This window comes from Marmota marmota, unplaced genomic scaffold, assembly GCF_001458135.2.
Source record: "Marmota marmota marmota unplaced genomic scaffold, marMar, whole genome shotgun sequence".
NCBI classification, from domain to species: domain Eukaryota; kingdom Metazoa; phylum Chordata; class Mammalia; order Rodentia; family Sciuridae; genus Marmota; species Marmota marmota.
In genome coordinates, this window is record NW_026000102.1 from 590,672 (window position 1) to 599,691 (window position 9,020).

The 9,020-nt window shown below is 56.4% G+C and overlaps 1 protein-coding gene across 6 annotated transcripts; it reads right to left on the reverse strand.

Annotated features, from left to right (window-relative positions):
• Positions 1–877: 877 nt before the first annotated feature.
• Positions 878–8,972, reverse strand: LOC107155487 (migration and invasion inhibitory protein). Of its 6 annotated transcripts, none has more exons than XM_048783589.1 (10): positions 8,682–8,972; positions 8,610–8,640; positions 7,301–7,472; positions 6,702–7,037; positions 6,196–6,277; positions 3,238–3,346; positions 3,092–3,144; positions 2,562–2,691; positions 2,344–2,440; positions 878–1,610 (listed from the first exon to the last, which is right to left on the reverse strand). In XM_048783589.1, exons 3-10 carry the CDS (start codon positions 7,430–7,432, stop codon positions 1,341–1,343), a joined length of 1,209 nt encoding a protein of 402 aa, XP_048639546.1. In that variant the 5' UTR covers positions 7,433–7,472; positions 8,610–8,640; positions 8,682–8,972; the 3' UTR covers positions 878–1,340. The 6 variants fall into 6 exon arrangements, 4 of the variants coding, with proteins under 4 accessions (XP_048639546.1, XP_015356855.1, XP_015356851.1 ...); XM_015501369.1 differs by having other exon boundaries at positions 878–1,204; positions 1,482–1,610; positions 8,610–8,972; XR_007340756.1 differs by having other exon boundaries at positions 1,183–1,204; positions 1,482–1,610; positions 2,982–3,144; positions 8,610–8,972.
• Positions 8,973–9,020: the final 48 nt, after the last annotated feature.

A 9,020-nucleotide genomic window follows, 5' to 3' on the forward strand; every position in this document is an offset into this window, starting at 1 on the left:
AAACTGGATGCCCCACCTCACCCTGGTACTGGGAGTGAACCCAGGGATCATTTACCACTGAGTCACATTCCCAGTCCTTTTGTATATTTTCAGATAGTGTCTCACTAAGTTGCTGAGGCTGGCCTTGAACTCATTATCTCCTGCCTTAAAGGTCTGCGTCACTTTGCCTGGCAAGAAGCATTTTTTTTTTTTTTGGTAGGGGCGGGGATACCAGGGATTGAACTCAGGGGCATTCAACCACCAAGCCCCATCCCAGCCCTATTTTGTATTTTACCTTTGCATCTCACCATGGCTGAGGATGGCTTTGAACTCCCGATTCTCCTGTCTCAGTCTCCCAAGCCACTGGGATTACAGGTGTACGCCACTGCACCCAGCCAGGGTGCTGCTTTTTAAAAATGGTGGCGACATCTGGGTTCTCTGCCAACCTTATCTGGGGGGCAGGTCGTCCCCAGGCCCAGCCTCAGGCCCTCCTGCATTTTAAAGTCAGGGTCACCTTTCTGGGTAAAACAGGGTAGGTATCTGTCTACCCCTAATCTCCTCATCTGTCACCTACAGCTTCCAGGACTGGGCTAGAGAGGAGCGTGTGGGAGCCACCTGGCAAAGGGCCCAAGAGAGCCCTTGTTTGGGTGGAGACTGGTTTCGGGGACCACTGACCCAACACCATCCAGCTTCTACTGAGGCCCTTGCAGAGGTAGCTTTTTAACACCCACCTTGACCCCCACCTGTCTGGTGGGAGCTGCAGGGCACCACACTCGCAGTGATGGGTGCACTCTGCCCGGGTGGTCAGTGTCTCTCCCCAGGAGAGGGGGGCCAGCTGGGGCCAGGTGCCCTCTGGGGATCTCGGGCACCAGGAGAGGGCACACGTGTGGGTCACAGCTGCAGCGAGCACTAAGCTTTATTTACAAACTTGCAGAGAATTCCCTCACCTCCACCTGGGAGACCCTCCCCTCTGGACCCCAAGGAGGAAACAGGCCTGGGCCCTCGCAGCTGCCCAACCTAGGTGGGCCTGAGCTGCTGCAGCTGAGGCTGGTGGGGCCGTCTGTTTCAAAGGCAGCGCCCGCTACGGTGAGGTCAGAGGCGCAGGTGAACGCGCCCTCCTCCTCCAGGAAGTCGGTCCTTAGGGCTTCTGCCATGGGACACAGGGCCAGGTGCCCTGGGGTTCTGACCAGACAGGAGTAGGGGGTGGGACCCGCACTGGCAAGGCCTGGATGGTGAACAGAGAAGCGTCGGGGCAACCTGGGGGACAGGTCGTCCCCAGGCCCAGCCTCGGGCCCTCCTGCATTTTAAAGTCAGGGTCACCTTTCTGGGTAAAACAGGGTGGGCAGCAAGGAGTGGTGGAGTCAAAGGGTGCCTGTCGGTGGGGGTGGGCAGGCCCTGGCACCCCCAATCCTGCCCCCCCAGGGCACTCTGGTCCCCAGGCCTGCTCCAAGGTATCTGTCCCTCACAGGGTACCCCAGGCTTGGGCACAACCTGGACCCTACCACGCGGGAGCTAGACGGTGACAGCTCCTGGTGCTGGGCCTCGGAGATGGAGGACCAGAGGTCAAGGCTCTTGGGGGCTGTACTTCTCTCAGATTTTGGAGGAAGGATGTCCCAGCCTAGCAGACAGTGCTGTGGAGAGTGAAGGGTTAAAGGAACCTGGCCTGGGGCCCCATCAGGTGGAAGATCCACTAAGCAGTCTCAGCCTCCCCCAGGGAAGGGGCCCACTGATGACCCTGGGCCTTTCCTCTCCCTGCTGGCCTAGCCATTGGGAGGTAAGGGCAGGGAGGGCAGAGTGCGTCTCATCCAGGCTTTGCCCCAGCACCGAGCACCCAACACGTCCTACCTCACTGAACTGCTCCCCTTGCCCCAACACCCTGAGGGTGGACCCCTCACACCACTGCAGAGAAGCCAACTAGCTCCCACTCCTCCTCTTCCTCCAACCCCAGCCGCCCTTTCTACTGGGGGTACGTGGGTGGCCCTGGACACCCATCCTAGCGGGAAACAGGAAAGGGTGGGGCTAAGGAAGCACTCGAGGAAGCACCGAGATCCAGGGTTACACCCCAGCTCTTCTACCAAGGCACGAGCTCCGCTGTCTCAGCCCCTGCAACATGGAGTGGGGGTGACACCATGTACACAGCATGCAAGAGCTCAGGAAATGGGGTCCATTCATGTCGTGCCGGGCGCAGAAAGACAGCTATTCTGGAAGCTGGGTCACAGGGCACATCCTCCCCAGGGGACTGAGCAGGGGTGATGGATGACACCCCCACATACCCCAAGACTCGGTGCTTGCCCTCAACACAGCACTGCTTGGACCTAGGGTCCATGTGGCCCCCTCATTCCTGCATAGCCCCCAGCTGCTCACCCGGGGCAGAGCCAGCGTGTCTGAAGCATCGAAGCTCTTCCGCCGATGGACTCGGTACTGGTGCGGGGGATCCAGGATGGACAGCGGGATGCTCACCCTGTTCAGGACTTCAGTGAGGGGCTGCCCACAGCACAGCCTCAGCCTCATCTTCACCCACTCAAAACCAGCAGGGGTCAGGTCCATCCCCTGGGCAGTTGCTGCCTCATGGCTCCACTCACCTGACCCGAGTGGACTCCACCAGGGTACTAGGGCCCTGAGGGTTCCGTGGTCTCCCGCACAGGCGGCAGGGGATGCCAGGATCCAAGGGCACCAGAAACAGGCGCTTGTTGACACGGTAACAGTACACACCTGTGAGCCCGGGAGAAGCAGCAGCCTCCGTGAGCCAGGGGTTCCAGATGCCAGGCACCTGATGTCTGACTATTGTGCCCGCCAACCCTCTGGAGAGCAAGTTCTGGACCTTCCCCCCAACCTGTTCCCCCTCCCAGTCAGGGGCTGTGACTCAAGGGGGGGAGAGCATCCTCCCAGGGCTCTTGAGAACTGGACTGAGCCCAGCAGGGCCTGCCACGGGCTTCGGGGGAGGGTGTCATGCGGGGTAGGCTCTAAGCCACCAGGCCAGACCTCAGCTCCCACGCTCCTACCAGCACTGGTCCAGGGTTTCCCTCCCTGAGTTCCCAAGAACTCAGGGGCCTTGAGTTGGGGCGGGGCCAGGATAGACGGACCCTGCAGCAGCCTGGCCGAGGGCACTCACATTCGTGGTCCTCCTCCACGTCACTGCTGTCACACAGGCCTAGGAACTGGGGTCTGTGAGGGTATGGAGGTGAGCAGGCCACACAGTGGAGCCCAGCTGCCCCGCCACCCTCATCTGCCCCGCCACCCTCATCTGCCCCTGCTCACTCGGGGGTACTGTACACACACTCCTCCTTGTTGGTCTCCCGGAACTTCTGCAGCGTAGAGAAAAAGGTCTCGGGCTTGCTGGTGATGGAGGAGCTGCTGTCCATGGACCCTGGTGTGGGCAGAACACCAGCGGCGATGGCAGAGAGGCTGAGAGCCACCGGGCTGCCACTGTCTAAGGCCCAATCAGCGACCCTGGCACCCCAGCCACTGCCTTCCCCGCTGCACCCCAGACAAAGCGGAGGGACCCGGCACCCACTGTCACCGCTGTTCTGTTTCAGGCCCGTCCAACCTGCTGCACGGGACCCTTACCACGGGCCGGCTGACGTCGCTCTGTGCCGGGAAAGCACAGGACGCAAAGCCCCACCCTCCTGAGCCTTGCAGACAAACCAGTCACCAAAGAAATCTGTGAGACAAACTGAATGGTGAGACCTGCCAGGAACCAGGACAGCGGGGTCAGGCAACCACGTGAGGCAAGGCAGCAGTGCCAGGGGAGGCCTCCCTGACTAGACTGCACTTAGGAAGCCACATGGACATCCCAGGAAGGACACTGAAGGCAGATGAAAACGCAGGTGCAAGCTGGGCGCGGTGGCACAGGCCTGTCATCCCAGCGGCTAAGGCTGAGGCACGAGTATCATTAGTTCACAGCCATCCTCAGCAACAGAGAGGGGCCAAGCAACACAGTGAGACCCTGTCTCTAAATAAAACCCGAAACAGGGCTGGGATCCCAGCCCTATCAGTGGTTAAGTGCCCTCGAGTTCAATCTCTAGCACCCCCCAAAAAAGAAAATGCAGACGCAAAGGCCCTGGGGCAGGGGTGTGCCTGCTGTGTGAGAAACAGCTAGGAGGGACAAGTGGCTAAAAAGGGAGTAAGGAGCGAGTTTGGAAGGGAAGAGGACAGGAAGCCTGCAGAGGGTTTGGGGACAAGGAAGGACACAATCAGAGAGACCATGCATTTCTACAGGATCCCTGCCCTGGCTGCTGCAAGGGGAGGGGACGCAGGGGACCAGGTGGGAGGCCACAGCAGCAGTCCAGGTGGAGAGGGGGAGCTGGATTCTAGAAATGTGTTGAAGGAAGCACAAGAGAATGGGAAACAGCAGGAGGTGAACCCAGACGCTGTGGCCTGACCTATGGGACCTGAAGCTGCCATCCATAGAGGCAGGATGGCTGCAGGAGGGGCAGGCGGGGAGGAATCAGGACCCTGGACTTAGATGTGAGGTCAGTACAAGACACCTGGTTGCTGTGGGTGGGTATGATCTGGGTGTCCCTAAGGTCCACATGCTGGAAGGCTGGCCCCCGGGGCAGCAGTGCTGAGGTGTGGCCTAGTGGGAGGCAGGGGGTTCCCCCCGGGAGGGGACTGATGTGTTTCTCACAGGACCCTGGTGACTCCTGAGAGCAAGCTGTTAACTGAAGAGCAAGGCTGGCCCCTCGTTTACTCCTGCTTCCTATCTACCCAGGTGATTGCTTGCTCCTCCTGCCCGTGCCCCCATGATGCTATCTACCATGATGCTGTGTACCATGCTACAATGCAGCTCTGAGGCCCTCTCCAAGGCCAACCAGACGTTGCTATCATGCTCTTGAACCTCTGCAACTGTGGACTAAATAAAAATCTTATTATAAAGTATATAATAATAATAATAATTATTATTATTATTGGCACCAGGGATTGAACCCAGGGGCTCTTAATCACTAAGCCACATCCCCAGCCTTTTTTTTTAATTTTGGTCAGGGTCACTAGGTTGCTTACAGCTTCACTAAGTTGCTGAAGCTTGCTGCAAACCTGCAATTCCCCTGTCTCAGCCTGCTGGGATTACCACCATGACCAGCTAAGTACTTAATTATTAGAGTATTACAAAGTACCCAGCCTCAAGTATTCTGTGATAGCACAGAAAATAGACAAGCACAGCAATTGAAAGCTGACCAGAGCACAAGTCTAGGACTCAGAGGATAGACATGGGCTAGAGATAAAATGAGGGTGTAGGGAGAACTTTAAAAGGCGTGGTACTGGGATGAGATGGGATCACAGAGGGGAGGAGGGAAGACAGAGAGGGCAGGGTTGGAAGACTGAGTCCTCAGATGCTGGGGTGTAGAGACAGGAACAGGTAAGAGAACCCAGCAGAGGGAGCTGGGAAGGAGCAGCCAGGAAGATGGGGGTGGGTGGGACAGGAGAGCGTGTGAGGAGGAAGCAGTGTTGGTGGAACGTCAGGACATAAAGCTCAGTGTGAGAAAAAGTGATGGAGAAGACAGGCAGATGACTTGGGAGGCTGAGGTAGGAGGAGCAAGGCAGGCCTTGGCCGCTTAGCAAGGCCCTATTTAAAAAATAAGAATAGGGGCTGGGGTTGTGGCTCAGCAGTAGAGCACTGAGGCACTGGGTTCGCTCCTCAGCACCACACAAAAATAAATATTTTAAATAAATAATAAGAATAGGATGCACAGAATACTCATGGATGCGTTGACACATGGTCCTGCATGAACAAGCCCATCTCCTGAGGGGATACAGAATTTGCAGGGACAGGAGAAGGTACTTGCCAGGGGCTGGGGTGAGGCTGGGACAGAGAGTCTGTTTCCTTGGCAGAGGGTTTCAGTATACAAGATGAGAAAGTTCTGGACATGGATGGTGGCACAGCAATGTCAGTGTCCTTAATGCCACCGAACTGCACACTTAGAAATGGGTAAGATGGCAAATTTGATGTCATATATACCGAAACATTCAAGAATGAGGCCGAGAAGGCCAGGGGAGAACAGGCAGAGGCCACCATGGGGAGGGCTAGGGGTGAAACACAGAAAGATGACCTAGGCCGAGCTGTGCAGGGCCCAGCATGTAATAAATGCTCAAAAACACAGCAGCTCTGGCTCTGTTCACTCAACAGATGCAGCACCTCTGTGCAGAGACTAAGAGAACAGACAAAGCAGGACTCGACCCCCCTTCCCAGGAAAGGTGTGAGCAGAGGGCAGGCCTTACCTACAATCCAGTCATAGCCCAGGTACGGCTGGAGGCTCCAGCTGCTCTCAGGTGTGGCAGGCTCCTGGCAGGTCACTCTGGACTAAGGAGGGAGGCCAAGGGGGCAAGGGTTGGGCTGGCAGGCCTGGCTCAAAGAGGCCCACAATGGGGGGATACAGGGAATGTGTCTTGACTTCACCCTGCTTGGGCCCTGGGGCTCAAGTGAGAGCTCAAAAGCCTGAAAATAAGTTTAGGCTTTATGCCCCCACTTTATGCATGGCTCTGAAGAAGTCTAGGCTCCGAGCCTCGTCTCCCCACGTGTATAATGGGGCTCATCACATTCTTCCCAACTGCTGTCTGAAAAACTAGCAGAAACACTTATCAACAACTTAGGCTGCACAGATAAAACTCAAGGTACCTCCTGGAAGCCTTCTGCCCCAAGGGATACTGCCCACAGCACATCTGTCAGATAGGGAAACTGAGGCTCAAGGAAGCCTCACTGGTGGATGCCCACCTCTCTGTGTTACCTTGGACTGCTCGCTTTGTTCAGCCAGGATGGATCTTGGGACCCGATCACACAACCCTGATAAAGGCGCTGGCTCCTTTGAGTCCATGGTGGTCAGTGAGTGGAATCTGGGTTGGCCCGAGGGCTCTAGGTGTTGGCCCTTGACAGGTGGTTGAGATGCCACCCTTGGGCTGACCCTGTCAAGCCAGGCCACATCACAGGGGTCATCTCCATGGGTATCCAGCGGGTCCCACTTATGGCATCTGTCCTGTGAACAGGAGGCTTGCCAGGAGATTGAGGAAGTTTCTGGGGACAATGGTGTCTCTGAGTCGTAGATGTTGCAGGAGTTCAGGCCTGACTGGAGAAGGCAAGCCAGGTCACCCAAGGGGTAGCACAGCCAGAGCCCATCCACCCTGCCTGCACTAGACACCATGGCCTAGGCCATCACTGCTCCACCCTGGGCAGTGTCCCAGCCCAGTACCTTACCTCCCAAGGCCTCAGTTTTGCATCATCCATAAAATAGGCACAATGATCAAGAAGACACTGGAGACCTGGGTACTATTCTTAAGAGTCAGACAGCCCCTTCCTTGTCCCCTGGGAGTTCCTAAGGAAAATACCCACCTTTGGGGCTGCCTTGGCCACTGACCGCTGCACGGCATCTTGCCCAGCCTGCAGCTGCCTCAGGAGCTTCAGGCTGAGCAGCCGAAGCTGCAGGAGGTCCTCAGTCTCCATCATCCTGGGCATATCCTCCATCACTCCAGATATCAGGGTCACAGGAGGTCCTTTCTTCCGCCTGAAGTCAAGATGGCAAGTCACAGGGATGAGGAAGGTGCCTTGGTGCCAGAAGCCTGGGTTCAAACCCCACTGGGATGCTCTTGAACTATGCAGCCACAGGCAAGTTATTTAACCTCTCTGTTGTCTTCTTTTCACATCCTCCAAATATGGTAACAGCATCTACCCCACCAGGTTGTTGTTAGGACTAAACAAGGCCAAGAGAGACAAATTCCCCTTGAAGAGCCCTGACTAGGAAATTAGACTAGTTTAATCCGCGAAAAGCAACTAATGCCAAGTCTGAAAATCTAAAGCTTTGTAACCTGTGAATCTAACAAAATTTTAAAAAATCAAGCTTCTAAAAGGATACTTTCTTCTTTCCTGCCTCCCACCTACCCTCCTTCTTTTTTTCTTTCTTCTTCTTCTTCTTTTTTTTTTTTTTTTTTGTGGATATATTCAGTATTGAACCCAGGGCCTGAAGTACGCCAAGCATGTGCTCTGCCACAAAGCTACACCACAATCCATTCTTTTTTTTTTGGGGGGGGGAGGGTGGATAATCAGGGAATGAACTCGGGGGTACTGAGCCACACATCCCCAACCCTATTTTGTATTTTATTGAGAGGGTCTCACTGAGTTGCTTAGCACCTCGCCCTTGCTGAGGATGGCTTTGAACTCAGGATCCTCCTGCCTAGCCTCATACTCTTTCTTTTGACTTGTAAAGAAACCAAAGTCCAGGGCTGGGGTCATAGCTCAGTGGTAGAGCGCTTGCCTAACACATGTGAGGCCCTGGTTCGATCCTCAATACCACATAAAAATAAATACATAAAATAAAGCTATTGTGTTCAGCTACAATTTTAAAAAAATATTTTAAAAAAGAAGAAGAAACCAAAGTCCAAAGAGGTTTAGCAACCTGCCTCAACTCACAACCAGGAAGGGGCAAATCCATGACGGGAACCAAATCTGGATCCAGGCCTGGTCTAGAAAGCCCTTCCCCGGCAGCGCAGGAAGGGGTCTGAGAAACCACCTCCTCCTCACGCCCCAACCCCAGGACCCCGGCTCCGGGACACACACCTGCCTCGGTCGGGGACTTCTGCAGGCTGCCCCAAGTTTCCCACTTCTCTCAAAGCCCCCGGCTCTCAAACTCGGGCCCCGCCTTTACCTGGCCAGCGACGCCGGGGGCCGCTCCCCTGCAGGCCGAGGGTCTGTTTTCGCACAGGGCTGAAGGCACAACCAGCACGGCCCTCCCGCCGCCCCGCCGCCCCTCTGGAAAGTTGAGGGCGGCGCAGACGAGAGCGGAAGGCAACGTTCAAGTCAGACACAGGGACAGAAAGCGTCGGTGGCAGAGCGGGGGACGCCCACGCGGAACCCCGGGGAACGGGAGCCAGCCCCGTCCTCTAGCATCCCGGGCCCCTGGCCCGCTGCTGGGTGTGCACGTGCGGACGCATCCGAGACCCCGCTGCCCAAGCCCGTGTGCATCCGCCGAACTCACCGCCGGAAGCCCCCGACCCACAGTGCCCGAGTCCCGCCTTTCGGGGGGACGGGCCCTGCGATCATGGCCGTCCGTGAGTTG

Excerpts from the sequence above, each read along its gene's own strand:
- LOC107155487 (XM_048783589.1), bottom strand. The coding sequence starts at position 7,432 with ATGGAGGATATGCCCAGGATGATGGAGACTGAGGACCTCCTGCAGCTT. Across the intron at positions 7,038-7,300 it reads TGGCCAAGGCAGCCCCAAAG|TCAGGCCTGAACTCCTGCAA; the intron begins GTGGGTATTTTC and ends TGCCTTCTCCAG. Across the intron at positions 6,278-6,701 it reads AACAAAGCGAGCAGTCCAAG|TCCAGAGTGACCTGCCAGGA; the intron begins GTAACACAGAGA and ends CTCCCTCCTTAG.